Source organism: Neoarius graeffei, chromosome 17, assembly GCF_027579695.1.
Source record: "Neoarius graeffei isolate fNeoGra1 chromosome 17, fNeoGra1.pri, whole genome shotgun sequence".
Lineage (NCBI taxonomy): Eukaryota > Metazoa > Chordata > Actinopteri > Siluriformes > Ariidae > Neoarius > Neoarius graeffei.
Genome location: NC_083585.1, coordinates 38,594,596 through 38,620,291, shown reverse-complemented (window position 1 = coordinate 38,620,291; position 25,696 = coordinate 38,594,596). Strand labels below are relative to the sequence as shown.

The 25,696-nt window shown below is 42.2% G+C and overlaps 1 protein-coding gene across 3 annotated transcripts in view; it reads right to left on the bottom strand.

The window, feature by feature from the left end:
• The window catches only part of cog6 (component of oligomeric golgi complex 6), a 101,305-nt gene that overhangs the window by 60,148 nt on the left and 15,461 nt on the right, over positions 1-25,696 (bottom strand). For all 3 annotated transcript variants that reach the window (XM_060944169.1, XM_060944171.1, XM_060944170.1), the window contains exons 5-8: positions 7,944-8,055; positions 3,419-3,501; positions 3,242-3,312; positions 2,829-2,922 (exon numbers count right to left, since the gene is read on the bottom strand). In XM_060944169.1, coding sequence (XP_060800152.1) covers positions 2,829-2,922; positions 3,242-3,312; positions 3,419-3,501; positions 7,944-8,055 — 360 coding nt within the window. The remainder of the gene's footprint in view (positions 1-2,828; positions 2,923-3,241; positions 3,313-3,418; positions 3,502-7,943; positions 8,056-25,696) is intronic.

Here is a 25,696-nt window from a genome sequence, read left to right as displayed (position 1 = left end):
CAGGAGTCTGGTTCGCATTGCCAGCAGTAAGTCAGACCTGTTCCCAGTGCATGTTGGACTCCGGCAGGGCTGCCCTTTGTCACCGGTTCTGTTCATAATTTTTATGGACAGAATTTCTAGGCGCAGCCAGGGGCCGGAAGGAATCCTGTTTGGGAACCACAGGATTTCATCTCTGCTTTTTGCGGATGATGTTGTCCTGTTGGCTTCTTCAAACCAGGACCTTCAGCATGCACTGGGGCGGTTTGCAGTCGAGTGTGAAGCGGCTGGGATGAGAATCAGCACCTCCAAGTCCGAGGCCATGGTTCTCGACCGGAAAAGGGTGGCTTGCCCTCTCCAGGTTGGTGGAGAAGTCCTGCCTCAAGTGGAGGAGTTTAAGTATCTCGGGATCTTGTTCACGAGTGAGGGAAGGATGGAGCGTGAGATCGACAGGCGGATCGGTGCAGCCTCCGCAGTCATGCGGTTGCTTTACCGGTCCGTCGTGGTGAAGGAGCTGAGCCAAAAGGCGAAGCTCTCAATTTACCGGTCGATCTACGTTCCGACTCTCACCTATGGTCATGAGCTTTGGGTAATGACAGAAAGAACAAGATCGCGGATACAAGCGGCTGAAATGAGTTTCCTTCGCAGGGTGGCTGGGCGCTCCCTTAGAGATAGGGTGAGAAGCACAGTCACTCGGGAGGAGCTCGGAGTAGAGCCGCTGCTCCTCCACATCGAGAGGAACCAGCTGAGGTGGCTCGGGCATCTTTTTCGGATGCCTCCCTGGGGAGGTGTTCCAGGCATGTCCCCCCGGGAGGAGGCCCCGGGGAAGACCCAGGACACGCTGGAGGGAGTATGTCTCTCGGCTGGCCTGGGAACGCCTCGGTGTTCTTCCCGAGGAGCTGGCCGAGATGTCTGGGGAAAGGGAAATTTGGGCTTCCATGCTTAGACTGCTGCCTCCGCGACCCGGTCCCGGATAAGCAGAAGAAGACGAGACGAGACGAGACACGATCAGCCATAGATGGACTGACCTCCGTTGAGGTGAGACTTGCTCCTGGTAAAGAAGAGGTGTGCTGAAGACCCACATTGGCCTTGTGGCTGGCTTCCAGTTGATGGCGCGACAGCACTTTCTTTCCATTGCTTCCATATATTATTTTTTTGTGGCAAACCACACAAATGCAAGCGCCTGGAATGTTTAGTTTTTTGCACCATGAACTAAATGGCTTTCCGTTTTCACCTATTTCGTACAGCCAAGCCCACCTCCACTTGTTTTTTACACCTTTATCGATGGCAGACACATCAGTGCCTTCTTTCATGTAAAGCGCATCCATGCTGCCGAAATCGAAAGCAGAATGACATGCTCCTCTATGCTCGACGTCAATATAGAAAAAAGTTTGGATCTTCGCTTAAATTAAAATTGGGGTTTGACCTTACTTTGTGTTGAATATGACTTCAAAAACAATTCAAGATTTTATTAAGAGAAATATTGTGGCCAACACGAGTGTAAGTTACCTAAAAGATCGTGTGAAGTTGGCTGCTATCTACTTTGCGTTCATTCTCATTTTTCTCCATCATTTCATAGGCCAGAAACAGATGTTTTGACGTAATTTAACTTAGTAGGCTATGATTATTATTTAACCGTAGTCTTCTAGACATTTTGACTGTTTGGGGCATTGAACGCTGGTGTATGATTTTCAGGGAATAAAGTTTAGCGCATGTCGGAACATCACTGCGCTCGCAGCCTCCAACTCCTCAAACGTCCTTTAAATTGTGATATAACATAGGCTATAAGGCACGGTTCTAACATACCTTACACACTGGCCTAACGAAAATAATAATTGTTGGGGCGTCTGCTGATTTGTTAGCTATAAATTTAGGTCTAATTACTTCTGACAGTCTGCAAGCATTGCACCGTTGGGTCTTCAAGTCTGGCTGAAGCAGAGGAGCGGGCTTTCCGGGGTTTATTTTTTCGGTTTTTTTAACATGCTCTATTTCTATGTCCAAGTTTGAACTAAGTCATTTTGGCAAGATTTAATTTAATACAAAACAGAAATGGTCAGACACAAGCACGCCAAGCACATGGGAATGCATTTTGCCAATTTTGACAGCGCATGTTTTTTTTAATGCCGCACCGTTGACGGCGAACGTTTAAACATGATCAAACATAGGAAATGAACGACACAAAGCATGGCTCAAAAAACAAAAAAGTTAAATAAACCCTGCTGATAGTTGATGGTGTTGCAACACATCAGTGTTATAACCCAATCTCTACACAACCACCCGTCATTTTAATTCTCCTCGGATCAGCGCCGACCTCATATTTGGCCTTGGGAGAGTTCAGTTGACGGAAATCCGTCACATGACGGAAAACTTTAATCCATGCATAAGCTCGTCGCCTGTCGGCCGGATGAACTAATAAAACATAGCTTCTTGTTACTGAAACTGCAACATGCAATCTGAAAACTTTCATGTCTGAAAACTTCTGACTGTTACAAAGTGCTGACACTGGAGACCCTTCGAAAAATGTTAAATCAGAGGAAATTGCGCCCGATCAACTATTAGATATATTTGTTAAATCAATTTACATGGAGCTTCCTCCATACAGATGCCGGTTATTCAAGTTAGAAAGGATAGAAACAATAACATATTAGAATCAGTGCATTAATACTTGTATACTATAAACCTTGTGGTTGGTACTATTGTCACAGCTGCTCTTATAGAAAATAAAAATTCAACTTTACTGTAGTGAAAGACTTTTGAAAGAGCTGCTTTACACTCTCACAAGACACTGTTGTCATAAGTTGACACCGTGTGTGTGCGTGCGTGTGTGTGTGTGTGCGCGCGCGCACACTCACTTATAAAGAACAGGCCGGTCCTGCAAAGCCTCCATGGCTTGAGTGAGCACAGGAGGAACATCACACGTCTCCTGAGTCAATCCCCGACACTCATCTATGATAAAAGGTGTGAAATAGCGAGAGACAAGAAGAAAAAAAAAAATACAAAAAAACTGATGAGTGTGAGCAAGAAAAAATAAAGATATGAAAACAACTTCTATGAAAAATGGGTGTTTGATTTAAAAGAAAAACAATTCAGTGCCTTTACTTAAGGCTTTTAATAAACATTTTAATAAGAACATCAAATAATTAATCAGTATTTGTCCATGACTTTTTTTTTTTTTTAAACACTCCCTCACAACAGCTGTCACACGACTGCAGAAATGTGTCACCTTTCTGGAATTGCGTTTTAATGAGCATGAACACACACTCACTTTGAGCCCAGCGATACAGCTGCTCATATGATGTCTCCTGTAACACTGCCATTTGTTCCATGATCTCCAATCTGAGTTAAAACACACCGCATCAACAATGAAAAAAGTTTTCATGTCAAAGTCAAAGCAAATTTTCTCTGTCTTTCCTCTCTCTCTCTCTCTCTCTCTCTCTCTCACCCTGCTGTTTGCTGATTTGTCCTCAGCAGGACCTTCACATCTTCATGGATATTCTTCACACGATTCAGGGCTTTAAAGAAATCCTGTATCCAAGCAAAAAGGGTGAGGGGAGTTACTGGCCAGTGGGTATAATGTACTCTGCAAGTCAGTCTGGCCCAAAGTTCATTAAAAATCATTAATTACTGTATTTGAATCTTAAAACTATGACATCCTACTATTGATTCAAATAATAATCTAGGAACTGTGTCCTAGCTTGATTAGAACTGCATGTTTAAACTAATAAAATAATACATTTTAAAAAATAAAACGAAATCAATGACAAGATGTTGTGATGCCATTACTGCCCCAAATTTGATTATTTTAATATAACAGCACATTATGAAGTATTCTTTTTGGCTCTTATACCACAGCAATTTGCCTCCAAACGCTCTTTATTAAAGAACGACATATTTTAACAGTTTATAGTTACATTTAATGTTGTGAACATCTATGAGACAAATAAGTTATTGTTATCCTGTTGCTGGCGAGTTGTTTCTTCACCACCCTCTCTTTTATTCACTCTCTTGAAATAAGACTAATGACAGTAACAGCGAAACTGAAAAGAACAAAAAAGTCCTCGATCATTCAGACTTGCCTGTGTCAGAAAATTACTGACTATTAAACGGTGTCAGCACTTCTTACATGAGTGTCAGCCATACAATACAATAATCTTTATTAGAGTCCTAAATTGGGGTCTTCATACCTAATTTACAAGTGCTGTAAAAACAATTAAAATTACAAATAATAATCTAAAATAAATGAAAATATTTTAAGGAAATATATTGAAAGGAGTTATCAAAACCTAACAAGAGTACTATTTTTTACAAATGTTATCGTCAAACTTGGGCGGCACGGTGGTGTAGTGGTTAGTGCTGTTGCCTCACAGCAAGAAGGTCCGGGTTCGAGCCCCGTGGCCGGCGAGGGCCTTTCTGTGCGAAGTTTGCATGTTGTCCGCGTGGGTTTGCTCCGGTTTCCCCCACAGTCCAAAGACATGCAGGTTAGGTTAACTGGTGACTCTAAATTGACCGTAGGTGTGAATGTGAGTGTGAATGGTTGTCTGTGTCTATGTGTCAGCCCTGTGATGACCTGGCGACTTGTCCAGGGTGTACCCCGCCTTTCGCCCGTAGTCAGCTGGGATAGGCTCCAGCTTGCCTGCGACCCTGTAGAACAGGATAAAGCGGCTACAGATAATGAGATGAGATATATCACAGAAGTAAAATTATACCAAGTGTCTGTACTTTATGTTATTCTACTCTTACAGTTTTCGAAACTGAAACCTCCGAACCAAGGCTGACATACACACGCTGTCGCCGTGACCCAAACTCTTATTTCATGGAAAAGGCCCGGCGCTAGAGCTCAGTGGTCTCAATACTCTTTTTGACAACTTCCTGTAACAACTCAGAAGTGCGTCACATCTACTGTACATCACACGTGGGACCACTGGCCAAAGAAAGTGAGGAAAGTGGGAGTATATTTTAAAACAGGAACGCACTTTCCCTCGGTAATAAGCATAAACATGTCTGAAAGCGATTTCTTTAGTCCAGTCCATTTATTTCGAATGGTGAACCGAATTGTATACACTCAGGAGATATTTTAATCAGAACCTTTTACTGGAGCCTATCCCAGCTGACTACGGGCGAAAGGCGGGGTACACCCTGGACAAGTCGCCAGGTCATCGCAGAGCCGACACAGAGACAAACAACCATTCACACTCACATTCACACCTACGGTCAATTTAGAGCCACCAGTTAACCTAACCTGCATGTCTTTGGACTGTGGGGGAAACCGGAGCACCCGGAGGAAACCCACGCGGACACGGGGAGAACATGCAAACTCCACACAGAAAGGCCCTCGTCGGCCACGGGGCTCGAACCCGGGACCTTCTTGCTGTGAGGCGACAGTGCTAACCACTACACCACCGTGCCGCCCCAGGCCATACATATCCCTGTGAATTAACTGTTTCTATAGTAACAAGAATATATCAGAACAATCAATCGTGCTAATATAGATCTGTGATTTGAATTAAAGCTACAACTATTGCCAGGGGCGTGTAGTCATAGAAAATTAATCAACACCTTATGACCAATCAGAATTAAGAATTGTGGCATAAAAACTGAAGAACTGTAGTATAAAAACATTGACTACATTCCTAATAATAAACAAAAGCCAAATGTCCCATCAATATCCCAGGCAGTGATTGGAAAACTCTGTGAAAGAGCGAACTGGTCACCATGTACAATATATTATCTCACATCCTGCCTGATGAGTCTCTTGATAGCATAAACATGACACACACAACAAATGTACGTGGACACCTGACAAGCACAACCCTATGTGGGTCTTCTCCAAATATTGGAGGCTCACAATTGTATCTGAAGTCTTTGTATGCTGTAGCATTAAGATTTCCTTTCACTGGAACTAAGAGCCCTGAACCTGTTCGAGCATGACAGTGTCCCTGTATGCAAAGGTGTGGTTTGCTAAGGTCGGCTTAGAAGAGATACGGCCTGCACAGAGCCCTGACCTCAAACCCACTCAATACCGTTAAGATGAAGAAGGATTCCCACTGAGCCTCCTCCTCACCCAACATCAGTGCCTGATCTCAACAGGGTGTCCAACAAGCGCATCTACAGTAGTGTGCAAAAGCCTTAGGCACATGTAAAGAAATGCTGTAGACCAAAAATGGCTTAAAAATAATGAAATTAAATGTTTCAACATCTCATCTCATTATCTGTAGCCGCTTTATCCTGTTCTACAGGGTCGCAGGCGAGCTGGAGCCTATCCCAGCTGACTACGGGCAAAAGGCGGGGTACACCCTGGACAAGTCGCCAGGTCATCACAGGGCTGACACATATGCCTCTTTTCCACCAAATCAGTTCCAGGGCTGGTTCGGGGCCAGTGCTGGTTCACAACTCGTTCAACTCGCGAGCCAGCTGAGAACCAGTTTGCTTTTCCATAGCTCACGGTGCTAAGGGAAGACACGTCATTACGTCGCTGTATACGTCAGTTACGTCGCCGTATACGTCATTACGTCGCTGTATACGTCAGTTACGTCGCTACGTTTGCATAAACCTTGGCACAAATATTGAAGCAAAAACAACACGGAAAAAGCAGCAGCAGCAACAACAATAATAATAATAATAATAATAATAATAATAATAATAATGGATGACTTCGCGTTTGTACAGCTGCTGCTTCTCGTCGCTTAAAAATGGCGATCTTTCGCGGTCTTTTTATTGTTGATGGTCTTAACAACTCCGCCCCCCCCGCTGACGTAAGCGGTTCTTTCGTCTGGCCCAGCAGAGAGTTGGTGCTAGCCTGGAACCAGTTTTTCTGGCCCCAGAGCCAGTTCTTTGTCAGTGGAAACAGAAAACCCGGTTCCAAACTAAGCACTGACCCCGAACCAGCCCTGGAACTGCTTTGGTGGAAAAGGGGCAATAGACACAGACAACCATTCACACTCACACCTACGGTCAATTTAGAGTCACCAGTTAACCTAACCTGCATGTCATTGGACTGTGGGGGAAACCGGAGCACCCGGAGGAAACCCACGCGGACACGGGGAGAACATGCAAACTCCACACAGAAAGGCCCTCGCCGGCCACGGGGCTCGAACCCAGGACCTTCTTGCTGTGAGGCGACAGTGCTAACCACTACACCACCGTGCCGCCCATGTTTCAACATTTTTTTTTTTTTTTTAAAGACTATAAACAGCAGTAAGCCATAATAAATGAAACAAAGTCAATATCTGGTGTGAGACGACCTTTTGATTTAAAACAAATAATAATAATAGTCGTCTCAGGTACAGTTAGTGCAGTTTTATAAGGAAATGAGCTGTAGGTTTTACTGAGCATCTTACAGAACCTTATGGTCTCTTGTGCTTTTTTCTGTAACATTTAATTTTGTGCTGGAAAACGAATGCTTGGAACTCTAAAATGTTTTTGTACTGACTTGATAATGTAGTTATAAAACAGAAATCTATAACAAAGTCTCATTATCTCTAGCCGCTTTATCCTGTTCTACAGGGTCGCAGGCAAGCTGGAGCCTATCCCAGCTGACTACGGGCGAAAGGCGGGGTACACCCTGGACAAGTCGCCAGGTCATCACAGGGCTGACACATAGACACAGACAACCATTCACACTCACATTCACACCTACGGTCAATTTAGAGTCACCAGTTAACCTAACCTGCATGTCTTTGGACTGTGGGGGAAACCGGAGCACCCGGAGGAAACCCACGCGGACACGGGGAGAACATGCAAACTCCGCACAGAAAGGCCCTCACCGGCCACGGGGCTCGAACCCGGACCTTCTTGCTGTGAGACGACAGCGCTAACCACTACACCACCGTGCCGCCCTTATAACAAAGTTTGTATGGAAAAAAAAAAAAAACAGGATGCCTCAGACTTGTGCACAGTACTGTACGGTAGGTGTGACTGATCAGGTGTCCACGTACTTTTGGGTTATACAGTTTATTTTAAAAAGGTACCTCAGTGATGGGGCCGTCACGAGCATAGCGTAGAATGGCCATTTCTTCACTGGACAGCTGGAATTTGGAGAGAAAGACCTGGGCCACTTGTGCTCGTACTTCTAGACTATGACTTGTGAAGAGGAACAGACAGACAGTCAGAGGAGTTACAGAGCTAAACAAAAATCACTCAGTGTCACCAAGTTTAAGTACACTGTTTATGGTTTTATGAAACAATTAGAGGTGTTCTGGCACACACACAGCACCTATTACTCACAGTCAACTGCAATTATCGTTAAAGCTTCAATATATAAAGGTCTCTGAAATGGGGTTGAATATTGCACCGACAGTGTTGCACAATGCAATTGTGATATGCTTATTATTACAAAATGTAAATAAAATTGTCCACGATTGGAGAATATGTGGTTTGTTAGTGCATATCAGTATCAAGGTGAATAATGCGATATTTATCGACATGCAGCACGTATTTAAAATACGTCATTACCTACATTACTGTCTGAACTGTATGTTTTGCGCAGACTGCAAAAACTCAGTATCTCACTAAACGTCAATACCAATAAATGTTTTGTTTTACTTTTCTTTTTACAATGTTTGTGTCAATGTCTGCGTGATCAATCAAGACAATAATACCAATATCATGTGCAATATATGGAATTGTCATGTGCGATAATGTTTTTCTCAACACCATGTGCAATACTGTTTTCCCCAATGCATGTGCAATATTTACTTTCACCATCAGGTACGGCACATAACTTCCCTTATTTCTACTGTTAGAATGCTAACCATCTAGGCACTGGTTTTTGCATTCTCCATTTCCATCTTAGTTTTTAGTTTCGCCCCATATCTAACTTACAGTATTTCTATTGTTGTTCTATTAGGCACTCGGCTGGTTTGTTTGGCATTTATTTTTTGTACAGTTTTTATTTTACGTGCAGTTTTTTTTTTCCAGCTTGTATTGTTTTGTTTTTTTTAAACTTGTACTGGAGCAATTTCTGGCACAAGAATTTCCCTCGGGATTAATAAAGTTTTATCTTAATGTGAGCACAGGGTCCTTAAGTGATACTTTGGCAAATGAAAGTGTGCCACTAGATGGCAGTAATGATCTTAAAAAAAAAAAATCCTTATTCCCAATTTTCATTTGAAACTTCCACATAAGGACGAGGGAAAAGAGGCAAACAATAGCAAAGCAGGAAAAAAATAGCTAGAGACCACTTCTGCAGACAAGTACAAACAAGCACGAACTTTCCTGCGGAAGAACAATAGCGGCCACAACTCAGCACAGAGCAGCATGCTGTAAGCTGTAAGGTTCTCATGGGAGAACCATTCCTCTGCAGCCTCTTTCCATTACTCAGCTGTCTTATTCCCACCACTTCTCCTGACACTGCACCAGCAATCTGATTTATAAGCTACAACCCAGCATGATGTAGAACAGCTAAATCATGCTGAAGTTTGAATAGACATCAAGTTCTGGGAACTCTCAAGGGGCCGTTGTACAAGGGTTGGAGCAGCTCGAAATGTTCCTTCCTGACTCACCATCATTCAGCTTATTTCCTGGAGTGGACAGTCAAAGATTGCACAAACATCACATGGTCTTATTCCAACCTTCAGCTGTTCGGTTTCTGTGCCTACTGTAGCCTCAGAATCCCGTTCTGGGCTGACAAGAGTACAGCCTGATGTGGTCTTCTGCTGTTCTAGCCCATTCACCTCAGGTTTGGTGTGTTGTGTTCTGAGAAGCTTTGCTGTTCACGACGGTTGTATAGAGTGGTTATTTGATTGACTGGAGATTTCCCGTCAGCTCGAACAAGTCTGGCTGTTCTACTCTGAACTCTCCCGTGGGCCGACTGACTAACTGGATAATTCAATGTGTTATAATATTTTGATTAAAAAGTTGCATTTGAGAGTCTTAATTTTGTTAATTTTTAAAATATTTTAATGAAAAAAGTTATGTGAAATTAGATTTCATTAATACATTTTTCAAAGAAATGCACATTAGGTAAAAATGCCCAGCCACTGGGGTTGCACTAGCCAGTGCATACTTGGTGCCAGTCCCAAGCCCGGGAAGATTAGGGAGGGCTGCGTCAGGAAGGGCATCCGGTGTAAAAACTGATGCCAAAGGGGTTGAAAATAATTAGGGGTGAAAACCCTGTACTCTACCCCTGTCACAAACTATGTGACAAATCAAATAAATAAATAAAAAGTAAATAAATTCATGCTGTGTTATTGTATCCACCAAACAGTAATAAATTTCATACACAAAGTATTGGTCAACATACGACAAGGTTGAAACTTTGAGTTAGATTTTTGTGACATCGGTGTGAAAAAAATATTGTTGAATAAATAAAGGCCCTAGGGTGGCATGGTGGTGTAGTGGTTAGCGCTGTCGCCTCACAGCAAGAAGGTCCAGGTTCGAGCCCCGGGGCCGGCGAGGGCCTTTCTGTGCGAAGTTTGCATGTTGTCCGCGTGGGTTTGCTCCGGTTTCCCCCACAGTCCAAAGACATGCAGGTTAGGTTAACTGGTGACTCTAAATTGAGCGTAGGTGTGAATGTGAGTGTGAATGGTTGTCTGTGTCTATGTGTCAGCCCTGTGATGACCTGGCGACTTGTCCAGGGTGTACCCCGCCTTTCGCCCGTAGTCAGCTGGGATAGGCTCCAGCTTGCCTGCGACCCTGTAGAACAGGATAAAGCAGCTAGAGATAATGAGATGAGATGAGATAAAGGCCCTATATGCAATGTTTTGTGTTTTCCTTATAGAAAAAAATGCTGTAGTTTCAGAATATAACACCTAAAAAGCTGTATGATCAGCCCTTACTTGACTTTTTGCATGATTTTTACTAAAAAGTAGGCAAAAATGACTTATTTTTGGTGACAAAATATTTTGAACATCCACATTAATCCTGTTGCAGTTTGCAAAATAGTGATAAACTTGCTATCTATTAACCTTAGAATAAGAGTTTATGTTGTGTTCTTTTAAATCAGTATCAGTTTCAGTGGCTGCAGCAAGTAATGATGTCATACCAGCCAGTTTCATCAATGAACATCATGTGACAAAATTTTTAGGAATTTTGAGCTTCTGGGTAAGGATTTGGCTTTTCATTCTTCCTGTTGAGTTTATATAATGATAAACCTGCATGTATTATACAGCAATCTCTTTGTAATTTTGTTGGGAATAAGACAGTACCCAATACATAAGTTAATTCTAACACCAGATAAGTAAAATTAGTACTTTTACTAACCCTACCCATATCGATTTTCAGTTCGTGAAAAAAATACACACTGTTGTAAAAAAAACTTGCATTCATTCAATTTTGAATGTAGAGTTACCAAAATTTAATCAATTATACCCATTTATATGGACTACAACCAGTTTACATTATTTTGGTCTAAAATCCTTTCTGAAATGAGATCAAGGTTTTTTTACGACAAAATTTCACATCCGTTTTTACCAATTTTTCAAGTATTGTCATGACCATTGAATGATGAAGTCAATCGACCCAATCGACTATTAAAGATTTTGCATAAATTATGTCATTTTCAGATTCCTGAGAAAATTTGACCCTATACTCATATTTTCAGTCCATATATCACAAATTGATTTTTTTACCCTAAATGTCACTAAAATCTAACTCAGTCCTCGAACCTTGTCATACCCTATTAATACAATTAATTTTTTAATTGCCATTAGGAGAATTTTCATGGATATTGATTGATTGATTGATTGACTGCTGTATCTATCCAATGCTTTCCACAGCTGACTTAGGCTTTTTGCTATAACTCGAGCATGGGCAGTGATGGCTCAATGGTTAAGTCTCTGGGTTACTACTCAGAAGGTTAGGGGTTCAAGCCCCACCACTTCCAAGCTACCACTGTTGGCTCCTTAAGCAAGGCCCTTAACCCTCTCTGCTCCGGGGCACCGTATCATGGCCGACCTTGCGCTCTGACCTGAACTTCCTAACAAGCTGGGATATGTGAAGTAAAGACTTTCACTGTGTTGTAATGTACGTGACAAAGGCTTCTTCTTCTCCAGGTAATAACATCAGATTTCTAAAACATAATTCTGATTTTTATTCTCAGTGTCTCTTCATAGGAGATCAAATACGGAGAAGAGATCCACGTTTTCTGGTTGATCCGGCGTGTTCAGTACTGCTCAACTCATCTACCAAACCAGACCTTTTATGGCTTGCACAACAGGAACAGAAACCTAACTGTTCCAATAAAAGTGGAAACTCGAACTGAGACGACTGCAAACAATAAAAATCCTCCCATTCAGTTGTATTATGGCCCTTTTCCACTGCCCTTTTTCAGCTCACTTCAGCCCGACACGGCTCGCGTTTCGACTACCTTAGAGCAGCACGACTCAGCTCGCTTCAGCCTTACTCAGCACCCAAAACTCGCACGGTTTTGGAGTGGGGCTGAAGCGAGCCAAACCGAGCCGAGTGAGGCTAGGGGCGTGAGGAGACACTCCCCTGTGCACTGATTGGTGAGGAGGAGTGTCCTCACACGCCCACACACGCCGTAAACCCGGAAGAAGAAGAATTACGAATTATGAGAATTTCTGAAGCCTTATGCGCCTCGCCTCATCTATACGCTCTTGCCAGTATCTGTTGCCGTTGTCGGTGACAAGCCACAGCACCAAGACCAGCAACACTAACGACCCCATGTCCTCCATGTTTATTGTTTACGATCCGGGTCATGAGACTACCGCTTAAAAGGTCACTGATGTCACTGTTTGCGCCGCCTAACGACATCACGTGACGTCCACCCACTTTCGCTAACTCCACCCAATGTGTCCACCCACTTCCAGCCAGCACGGTTCAGCGCGGTTGTAGTCGAAATGCAACTCCAACAGCCCCACTCAGCTCGACTCAGCACGGCACGACTCAGCCCAACTCAGCCGCGTTGGTAGTGGAAAAGCGGCATTAGAGAAACATGAACCTGGCATAACAGAGAAATAACACAATAAAAGTTTACATTAACCAGCAAAGTTTAGTGTCCTAAAGTGCTCGGTTTAATATTTTACCTCAGAATCCCACCCTCATTCACCACATCACCTCCCGTCTGATGACTAACCATGACATGGTTTTATACAGGTATTGCGTGATGTCCGATCTCACAGGCGTCTGTTAAAGAAATTTTTTTTTCTAAGGAAAGAATTGCAGATCTATGTGCAAATACTGATCACTTCTGAATAGAAGATTGAGTCTTTGTGATGGAAAACACAATAACTGATACAAAACACTGCCAATGGAGACTACTTCCATAAATATTAAACAAAACATCTCCTTACAAGGAAAAAAAAAATAAACCCACACAATATATTATTAGTCTGAGATTATATGAAGTGCCCACCACACAATTCCCTGTGAATGAGATATTGCTATAGAAACAATAACATATGAGAACAAGTGCATTAAATTATACCCGTGATTTGAGCGTACTGCTACGGTCAGAGCCGTGCTGTTCGAGAAAAGGAAAAGGAAATAAATTAAACCTTCTGACCAATCGGATTTGAGAATTTATCGGTGATGTGGTATCATATAACTGTAAGTGATGTTTTATCACAGGGAACAGGATGTTTCAGGTAGAAGTAGTCATAAATGTCATACGTCGCTATAAGTCATAGTAATAATAGATAATTAGGTGGAAGCACAGCGCCTGAGGGTAAGCGTGCGAAGAGCTGTTCCACCACTGTGATCAGTATGAGCTCGCTGTTTAACCACGGGATTGTTAAAAGCCATGCTGCAGTCTGTGACCTTGCTTTGCTACTAAAGGAAATGCAAACACAAAACTTCCAGAAAACTGAGAAACTTTGCAGCTTTCTCTTACTGTGCAGATCTACACTCGAGTTCCCAAATGACAGAAGATTGCGTAACGGCAATTGTTTCATCCGATACTCGTATCAAATCTGGTGCCAAGGTTATGGAGCAAGCTACAGAACTTCATGCCCTCTGTGGATTTCCACTCAAGCATCAAGAACGCAAAAAGACACGGCTCTTTCTCAAGCACCGAAACACAATGCCAAAACAGCCTCAGGTCTTCCTCTGTCAGTCTCGGTGTATTTATTTTTATACAAGTGGATATCATTTTCAAGACAATCATGCATTACTGGTGTATCATAACAGTATTATTTGTGACATGAATGAATGCTTGGTGACAATGTTTGTGGCACTTATTGTGTACAGTTGCTGCTGTGTTGATCCTCCAGCTATCCTACACCTACTTCTGGTGTGTTGGTGGTTATTTTGTTTCCGCAATACTTGTAACAACTTAAAGGTAGACTGCCTTTTCGATTTTTCAAGCATAGGTCATAAAAAGAATTTTCCCAGACACCCAGTTATTTTTGTTTAGAGGACTGAAAGCTACTGAATTCAAATCACAGACTTCCAATTTTATTTGCTTTGTTTTAATATAACAGTTAAATTAATTTAGGGCCATGTGGCCCTAAAATTATCCGCTATTTTTTCCTACTTCACCATGACCCAATACTACGTCATGCATCACATGGTGGGTTTTCCCCGTTCGCACAAGGCATTGTGGGATACAAATTTGAAACGAGAGGAAAACAGAGGGCATTAGTGTGCAAGTGAAACGTGAAAGACCGATTACAGTAACGGAAAGCGAGAAGAAAAGACGTTATGTTGCGAAGGAAAGGAAACGCAGGACCAAACTAATAAATATCGGTGGTCAGCGAGCACCTCGGTGTGATCAGCTGTTCATTTCGTGACAGAATGATGCAACTGTCAGTGCACGGTCAAAGGTAAAGCTGTGCATGCGCACACAGACTTCCTCTGTCTGCTTGACTGCATGAAGTGAGCAATTTCATGCACATTATTTACTTGGGAATCCCCTCAAATTAAATAACTTCCCAGCTACAGAATGGCCTGATATTTTGTGAGATATTACAGAAATAAACATATATCACAATGACCAAATTTCAGAATGAACTAAATTTGACCAATTTTATGAAATCGAAAGGCTGTCTAACTTTAAGTCTTTGGCCAGCTAGATACTTTTATTGTATGACTTTAAAAAGATGAATAAATGAATTGGTAATCAATGAGTTTACAAGACAAATTAATGCAAAGGCAATATAAAGTGTCTTGTGGTATCAAGTGTCCTAAGGCACGGAGTTAAGAATCAGAAGGTTCCAAGTTTGAATCCTGGTTAAGTATGAAAAAGATTTTTTTTTAAATGCTAATTAGGTAGATAGGAATAGGTAGAAAGACAGACAGACAGACAAGAGGAAATACTAGGTAGGTGTAGACAGAGAGGAAGTGGATGGAAGAAAAGAGAGACAAAGAAGTGATGGAAAAATCCCTTTTAAGAATCTTTGATAATCCAAAAATTTACCTAGGTTGGAAATTATGAACGACATTAAAAAAATTTAACTCCAGTCAAAAAAAAAAAAAAACACAAACACCTAGGTTGAACTTTTTTGACCTGTAACGTCTATGTTGCACAGTGCAGCTTGCAATAAACTTATATAACTGCTGAAACCTGAGTCTGTAGGCGCTATTAGTAAGGCGTTGGGCCAACACGAGCCACCAGAACAGCTTCGATACAAATCTCAAGAACTGTACTGGAAGGATTAACACCATTCTTCTAAAAGATTCCCTCAGGTGTTTTGGGCTTTTTTCACTTTTATTGGATAGGACAGTGTAGAGACAGGAAATGAGCTGGAGAGAGACGGGGAGGGATCGGGAAATGACCTCGGGTCGGAATCGAACCTGGGTCCCCGGATTTATGGTATGGCGCCTTAGTCGACTGAGCCATGACACCCCCTCCCTCAGGTGTTTTGATGATAGTGATAGACAGCACTGTCTACAACATCACTCCAAAATCTCCCATAGGTGTTCAACTGGGTTGAAATAACATACGATTTACATCACTGTCATTTTCATCAAACTGTTCATTCGGCCCTCCTGTCCTGTGGATCGGGACGGGACGGGACGGGGACAGGGTCATCCTGGAAGAGACCACACCCACCAGGACAGAAATGGCTTTCATCAAATAACTTTATATCGATGTGTCATGACCGTTCTCTCCAAGAAGACATGTGGAAACTTCTACAGCATAACAGAGCTACCAGACCCCCTCCTTCTAGAGGTCAAGCATACACGTCTTAGTGTGCTCGCCCACTCGTCAAGAACATGTTGAAGCATGACTCATCTGAACATATCACATCCTTCCACATCTCTGTAGGTTGGTGTGTGTGGTTTTTGCACCACTGAACTCTCAAACATGGGGTTTATGCACTGTAGTCCTACTATAATATCCTTCTCTACACAGGCTGATCGCAACCTGAACTGACATTTTCCATCACCGAAGGCACAATTTCTCTTCAGCTTTTCCTCACATACTGCATTAATGAGTCAGGATTACAGTCATTCACTGTGCCTTTTCCACCACAATTTCCAGCCCTATGCACTGCTGTCATTCCCACAGATCTAAAAATGCAGATTTCTACTGAAACACAGCCAGTACCACACCCTAAGGTTAGACAATCCTCGAGCATAATTATTAACTCTATCACTGTTGGTTTTTGTGAGTATAATACTTTGACAAGTGATGAAGACCTGGATATAAAGCTCACTGTTCTGATACGGAGCTCAGCGTTTTACTCTAGACATGAGATATTATTTTGTCTCTGTTGCTCCGACACACAGCATTACTCAGGTATGGACCTACCCCCAGGTTTGACTAATATAACTTGAAAATTTGCAGTGAAATATTGTTGGTTTTTGTTATTCTAGCGTACGAGTTATTGCTTGCCTGTGCAGCGAGAGAGGGAAAAAAAATGGCACTCCAACATACTATAAAAATCACTGATGATAAAGTCATCAAGAAGCCAACCCATGAAAGCTGCCAAATATGACAATCATCAAACTCAACCTTCTATGAATGAAGATAATAGGAGGACAAAAAGGTTAATAAGCCTGTCTCTTGAGAGAGTGAGAGTAATGTATAAATTCACTCACACAACTCAATACACTTTTAATGAATGTGCATAGTTACCGACTTTCATTTAATGCTTTATAAACACAGCTTTTATAGAAAGGAAGCGTACATTTATTTGGTGTGACTGCATGTAGGACAGAGAGACTAAAGTACAATGCTTTTGATGGACTGCCTATAAATCAGGGCTTTAACATAACGAGACCATCTGATTCTACGTCTGTTTCGTGCTCAAAATATCTGCATCAGTGTTTTTTTTTTTTTTTATTTAAAATAAAAATGAATGCTAGCACAATTCCCCTGAAAATGGCCCACATGGACATTTCTAGTCTCAACCAGATGCGCTGTGAACTTTTCTGGCAAGCTTCCCTTAAAAAAAATTAAAATAAAAAAATAAAAAAACCTGATCATGGGGGCGTCGTGGCTCAGGTGGATAGGGCGCCATACCATAAGTCCGAGGACCCGGGCTCGATTCCGACCCGGGGTCATTTCCCGATCCCTCCCCCGCTCATTTCCTGTCTCTACACTGTCCTATCCAATAAAGGTGGAAAAAGCCCCCAAAAAAAATCTTTAAAAAAAAAAAAAAAACCTGATCATGCCACATAATGCATTTGTATTCAAATATCCTCTGCTATAAACTTATATAACAGTTCACTCTCATTATCTCTAGCCGCTTTATCCTGTTCTACAGGGTCGCAGGCAAGCTGGAGCCTATCCCAGCTGACTACGGGCGAAAGGCGGGGTACACCCTGGACAAGTCGCCAGGTCATCACAGGGCTGACACATAGACACAGACAACCATTCACACTCACATTCACACCTACGGTCAATTTAGAGCCACCAGTTAACCTAACCTGCATGTCTTTGGACTGTGGGGGAAACCGGAGCACCCGGAGGAAACCCACGCGGACACGGGGAGAACATGCAAACTCCACACAGAAAGGCCCTCGCCGGCCACGGGGCTCGAACCCAGACCTTCTTGTTGTGAGGCAACAGTGCTAACCACTACACCACCGTGCCGCCCTATATATTCCACAAAATCAAGTCGTACATGAGCTTAAACTGATGAGGCGCGTAGCTGGCTATAAGCCATGTATGACGAGATTGAGAGGAATAACTGTTTTATTCTATCTACATTCACTGGATTTTTGAGGAAAGAGCATTTTTATTTTTGGCAAATGCAGTAAATAAAAACTTTATACAAAACGTCTGACAAAATCATTTACGCTTAGAATCTAAATAAACCGATGAAACGACAGTAACAATTTATGAAAAATGCGATAATTCTTGAAAAATAAAAAATAAATTCTTACCATTAAATACTTTTCTTCCATATTTTGTTGCTTTCTTGTATTTTTGGGGTTTTGCTTTCAAGTAGAGTTTTTATTTCGTCCTCGGTTGGTTCAGCAACACGTTCCGCCATTTTGTTTTTCTCTACTCACGGTATATATGAGCCGATATCCTAGTAGTTGAGTAACTAATCAGAGCACGCGACTGCTTATATCCAATGAATATGGATGGAATAATCACAATTATACTCTCTCTCACAGACACACACACCTCTTTACATGGTTGAATCATTAATTTCAACCTCATGTACAAGATCCCTGAGAACTGACAAAGACTGAGAACCTCCTCTATCAAGGTCTTTGGGAAACTCATTAAATGATTATTATTAAGTCATGCACCAGTGGTCTTCTCGGGTGTTCAGTAAGCCAGCTATCTCACCAACGCGTATCCACAGCACGGCTTTTAATGTGGAAAATTTATTTATCTTCAGCTTGCTTTAGCCACAGCACCAGACCTGCTGCGAAACCCGAACTTACAAAACTCTATTTACAAACCCACACATACCCGTCTCTCCCTCATCGTGATACAAATGCAAAGTGTAGCTTTGTGTCATGGGAAAATACGGGAATACATTTCCCCGCCTGTGCTCACTCTTCAGTGTGCCTGCTCGCTCATGCATCCTCAATCCGACTCAGGCCATGGCATCAATCAAAGGACTGGGACATGAGGAGCCTTGTGAAATGTACCGAGCAGTCACCCATGCTCGAAAACAAAATAAAGTTTCTTTGAACAGTCAGTCCCTTGATTGTAAACCCACTTTTTAGGGACAGAACAATTCAAGTGTCTTTTCTCTGACTATGTGCATTCCATTTTATGTGGCGCATAAACCCAAGTTGGATTTATTTATTTTTTTCAGTATACCATTTCCTGTCATTTCCCGCACCGTAACGAGAGAACAAGGCGTGGTCGGTTTATCAAGAGAAATGTGTATTCTTCATAAAATTCCTCATTAACACTTTCTATGAAACCCAAATTCATGAAATCAGTATAATTATGCTTATAATAATTATGAAGCAGCTGTAATTCATTAAGAATTATAACAAAAAACACATTTCCAATGTCGGTGCTTCCCGAAACGACAAAGAAAACCATACTGTATGTCGCATCGTCCTGTCAGTCCAAGGTTAAGTGGGTGCTACATGTTGGTCTGCTTGTCATTTTTAAATGCTTTAGAACAAATTATTTATCATTTTTTTGTAATGTGATTTATTATTTTGAAATGCAAGTTTTGAAACCACAATAATGTACAGTGCCTTGCAAAAGTATTCATCCCCCTTGGTGTTTGTCCTGTTTTGTCGCATTACAAGCTGAAATTAAAATAGATTGTTGGAGGGTTAGCACCATTTCATTTACACAGCATGCCTACCACTTTAAAGGTGCAAGCTTTTTTTTAAGATAAAAAAAAAAAAACAGAAATCTGGAGTGTGCATAGGTATTCACCCCCTTTCGTATGAAACCCCTAAATAAGAGCTGGTCCAACCAATTCACTTAAGTCATATAATTAGTTGATTAAAGTGCCATTCCACCATTGGATGTATTTTTTTGGCATAAAATACAATATATTTTATGACAACATGACTAGACAGAGAAATCTTTTAGCTTCAAAATGATACATCAAACATAATTTTTTGACAACGACAAGTATATTAATTTTGCGACCAAAGTCACCTACCCTTTTAATTTCCGCGCGGTAGTGAAACGTGATGTCATCGGCAGGTTCCCCTTCTTGTGTACCACGTCACGTGTGACGTGGCACAGATTATCAGCAATGGCGGATAGAACGCGATTGTCAGCTTCGGAAAAGAAGCGAAGGAAAATAGCAAGTGATGCCCAAAGGAGACGGTCGATGGTGAATATCGGCACAGCAATCGACAAGTGGAAATCGCGTTCTATCCGCCATTGCTGATAATCTGTGCCACGTCACACGTGACGCGGTACACAAGAAGGGGAACCTGCCGATGACATCACGTTTCACTACCGCGCGGAAATTAAAAGGGTAGGTGACTTTGGTCGCAAAATTAATATACTTGTCGTTGTCAAAAAATTATGTTTGATATATCATTTTGAAGCTAAAAGATTTCTCTGTCTAGTCATGTTGTCATAAAATATATTGTATTTTATGCCAAAGAATACATCCAATGGTGGAATGGCACTTTAAGATCCACTTGTGCGCAATCAAAGCGTCACATGATGTCTGTATAAATCAACCTGTTCTGGAAGGACCCTGACTCTACTACACTACTGTACTAAGCAAGCAACATGAAAACCAAGGAGCCTCCAAACAGGTCAGAGACAAAGTTGTGGAAAAGTATAGATCAGGGTTGGGTTATAAAAAAAATCAATCAATTTATCCATCCCAGTTGGAGCAGTTTTGCCTTGAGGAATGGGCAAAAATCTCAGTGGCTAGATGTGCCAAGCTAATAGAGACATAGCCCAAGAGACTTGCAGCTGTAATTGCAGCAAAAGGTGGCTCTACAAAGTATTGACTTTGGGGGGGTGAATACCTATGCACACTCCAGATTTCTGTTTGTTCATCTTAATTATTGTTTGTGTCACAATAAAAAAAAATAATAATAATAATGTGCACCTTTAAAGTGGTAGGCATGTTGTGTAAATCAAATGGTCCTCATTATCTGTAGCCGCTTTATCCTGTTCTACAGGGTCGCAGGCAAGCTGGAGCCTATCCCAGCTGACTACGGGTGAAAGGCGGGGTTCACCCTGGACAAGTCGCCAGGTTATCACAGGGCTGACACATAGACACAGACAACCATTCACACTCACATTCACACCTACGGTCAATTTAGAGTCACCAGTTAACCTAACCTGCATGTCTTTGGACTGTGGGGGAAACCGGAGCACCCGGAGGAAACCCACGAGGACACGGGGAGAACATGCAAACTCTGCACAGAAAGGCCCTCGCCGGCCACGGGGCTCGAACCCGAACCTTCTTGCTGTGAGGCGACAGCGCTAACCACTACACCACCGTGCCGCCCCAAATGGTCCTAACCCCCCAAAAAATCCATTTTAATTCCAGCTTGTAATGCGACAAAACAGCCAAACATCAAGGGGGATGAATACTTTTGCAGGACACTGCACCTGTACGAGTATATGTAAGTAATCTGAAACTGAATATTTCCATATTACATTACAAAAACTAGAAGGGCACTCAGAGTATATACCTCCACCAAGCCACATATCAAAATCAAAATCACTTGAACCAAGGGTAAGACTAAAGCTGGACACCAAATTTCATCAAAATCCATTCACTACTTTTTCAGTAACATTGGGAACAAACAGGGCAAAAAACACCCCAACCTCCTCCAACACAGTTAGCAAAAGTAATAAAGTTAATCGTGTCTCACTTTACTTGAGGCATGCAATGATGATATTTTATTAACAATTAAAAAAAAAACTGCTAAATATTACCATTGGGTTATAATTATTCACAGGTCATTAGTTGTAAATGATTTTTTTTAAAAAAACACTTACAAGAAATGCTCATACACTACATTAGAAAAAAACAATTATAATGATTTATAAATTTGGGCTTCAGAGATAATATGAACAAATTCTCATTTCCGCTAATGAAAGTTTCTCTCGGTGAAACCTCCGCTCAAACATGTACGCAAACAAACGAAGATGAAGAAAACGCGAGGGGCGGGGAACAATCAGTGCTACCAGGTGCTTACGTGTTTGTCTGTCCTCAGCCTTCTTTATTCAGGGTTTGTTTTCCTCTCATCACTAGGCATGGCTGTTGTGTTCTTTAGAGAACAAATGACACCACGGCATTGAGTGATAGGGAAGACGTGGGAGGGAGACAGAGGGCACAAGGCACTCTCTCATCAAGACATGATGCTCATTTGTCACTGAGCCCAGGCTTGTCTGAGAAGCTTTCAGGTGAAACATGCTGGTAATTTTTTTAAGCCTGAAATGCTCCAGGTACACAGGAAGTCTCCCACTAGTGTCTCACCACCTCCTAACTAAAATGAAATGGAGGAGGGGGGAAAAAAATGCTAAGAAACTATAATTTTTAATTTGCACTAGCAGCGGTAGTGCAAATTGTTACGCTCACTCAGGATCTTTATTATTATTATTAATTATTATTTTTATTATTATTATCATCCTCCTAACATTTTTGGGACACTATTTCTCCTTCAATTTTCAACCAATCCTCACCAAAATTTCACATGAAGAATACCTCTGGGCTGAATTAAGTTGCTATGACTTTTGGTGCTGATCTGGATCACTGAACCAGAATGATCCATGAAAAACAGCCGACACCAGCAGTCTGTGGTTTAATATTTTAAATCCTTTTAAAATATATCTATTCAGTCATTTTTCTCCCAATAAGTAAATATACATCCTGTATCCTTGTCTTGTATCTTCAACAGCTTTCTCCCTTTGAGATATACGAGATCTCAGGCAAGGTTACAGAGCAGCTGGACAGACAGGGACGCTCCCATCTGGTCTCGCGTATTGTAGACTCCGTGATGAAAATGTCACTAAGACGGAGTTGCTCCCAAAAGGCCGGGGGGACAAAATGACAACGCCGACAGGTCCACTCTATATTTATAAAACATTTAGATTCATTCAGTAGACTTTTCCCTGGATAATACAAATGCTGCTCGCTTCTTAATGCATTCTATCGAGACATGACTAGAAAGCAAAATGTGATTTTGTATACACAATAGCACTCCATTTTTTAAACCTAAAAGGTCCGCAACATCTGTGGCTCTGCAGAAGGTCTAAGACAGAAGTGTAATAATATGAGGACGATAATAAATCTTATTTAACACTGCAGCTGCTATGCAATTATTCAGTTACTTGGTTAGACAATCTCCTAGGGTAAGGACTGTTACAATTATTAAATTCTCGCTGATTTTTTTTTTCAAATACAACTAACTGACCTTCATCTGTCAGTTTTGTGAACTTAAGAAGTAAAAATACCCTTTATGACACAGACATTTATTGACAGGACCTGACATGACAGCTTAAATAGATAAAACCTGTTACTGATGTACATGAAAAATTAATAACGAATAATGCATTGGCAAAAACAGGTCATGCCTGAGGCACCTACAACAGGCTTTTAGTGATAATCAACAATTATTTGCTGAAGGTGAAGTGAATATGGGTGAATAATAACTGAGATAAAGTGGAGGTTATTATCCACTAATGTTCACTGAGCATAAACACACAGGTGACTATTTAAAAAGAAAAAAAAAATTTGTATTAAATTTATTTCAAACTTCAAAAGCAGCATGCAAATGTAATAACAGCATACGTAGCCTTGCGTTACTTATCTATCCTGACTCACACAAAATACTTTGTTTTGAAATCTCATCATCTCATTATCTCTAGCCGCTTTATCCTGTTCTACAGGGTCGCAGGCAAGCTGGAGCCTATCCCAGCTGACTACGGGCGAAAGGCGGGGTACACCCTGGACAAGTCGCCAGGTCATCACAGGGCTGACACATAGACACAGACAACCATTCACACTCACACCTACGGTCAATTTAGAGTCACCAGTTAACCTAACCTGCATGTCTTTGGACTGTGGGGGAAACCGGAGCACCCGGAGGAAACCCACACGGACACGGGGAGAACATGCAAACTCCGCACAGAAAGGCCCTCGCCGGCCCTGGGGCTCGAACCCGGACCTTCTTGCTGTGAGGCGACAGTGCTAACCACTACACCACCCGTAGGATCGTCCGCTTTGCTTATACAGACTTCTCGTGCAGTGGGAAAAAATGCACTGCTATGTGTTCCATATGTAGAAGAACTATCGAGGAGACGACGGGGATGACCTTGAACTTCAATCGTCATTTGGTAAGACTCCACCCAGAGAAGGAAGTGACACGCTATGTTCATTGCTCTGTTGATAGCGGGGCTTGCTTGCTGAGCGATGAACTAGCTAGTGTTAGGCCAAGTTTACATTAGACCGTATCTGTCTCGTTTTCTTCACGAATGCACTGTCCATTTACATTAAAACGCCTGGAAACGGGAATCCGCTAGGGTCCACGTATTCAATCCAGATCGTGTCTGGTCCGGTGCTGTGTAAACATTGAGAATACGCGGATACGCTGTGCTGAGCTCTAGCTGGCGTCGTCATTGGACAACGTCACTGTGACATCCACCTTCCTGATTCGCTGGCGTTGGTCATGTGACGCGACTGCTGAAAAACGGCGCGGACTTCCGCCTTGTATCACCTTTCATTAAAGAGTATAAAAGTACGAAAATACTGCAAATACTGCCCATTGTGTAGTTATGATTGTCTTTAGGCTTGCCATCCTTCCACTTGCAAGTGGTAAGTGACGCGCATGCCCGATATGCACTGAGATCACACGCATGCCCGATATGCACTGAGATCACACACACAGCGGCTCAGTCCCGAATCACTGCTCGTGTGCTTCACTCGCGCGCTCTGTGAGCTGCGCAGGGCCGGAGTGCGCACCCTCCAGAGGGCACTCGCTGTTCAGGGCGGAGTGATTTGGAGCGCAGGATGCCTGCGGAGCCGAGCGTATCCGTGTATTGGCGTTGCTGTGTGCACGCGAATCGTTTTAAAAACGTTAATCTGATGATCCGCTGATACGGTCTAATGTAAACCCCACCTTAACCCTCTCTCATGTTATTTGCCCTGTTGATAGTGGGCGGGGCTTGCTAAGTGATGAGCAAGCTTTTTATCTGTAGTCTATTAACTAAAATGGGGCAGTCGAGCAGTAACGTTCGTCCAACACAGTAGCAGAGACGGTTGCACATAAAGACAGCAATAGCCACCGTCAAATGGTGCGGGTGGAGTCTTGTTCTCGGACTCGACTCGGGTCAATAGTGGACTCGACTCGAAATTTTCTTTAATGACTTGGACTTGAACACTGGGGACTCGAGGTTTAGTGACTCGACTACAACACTGGTATCAAATGAGCACTAACCATATCAAATCAGTATCGAATCAGAAGGAAATCAGTGTCAAATGAGCATCAAATCCAGATTAATACAGTACTGATTCAGCACTGCATCAGAATTGAGTCAGTATCAAATCAGGACAGAATCAGTACTGTATCAGTATCAGCTATCAGTTAAGACATGGAGCTTTGATATCAATTATCACACTGAAAGTTTAAAAAAAAAAATGGTCAGCCCCATAGCTAATGAATTAACATAGGTGTAAGGTTAATGGTATATTTAATTCATGGTCCTTTTTCAAAACACACCATAGTCTGGAGGTCAGTGCTACTGAGGCATGGAGTCACCAGATGCCCATCAGAGCTGTGGCAGTGTGACAGTAACAGACGACGCTGCACAAGGTCAGAAACAAAGCCAACCTGCACTGCCCAGCTCCAGCAATCACTTTCTGCATACCATCACTTTCAGCCTTGTTCTATCACTCACACTCTCACAATCAAACCCCCTGTGAATAAATCACTCTACTTTTCTATTGCCTGATCCATCCAT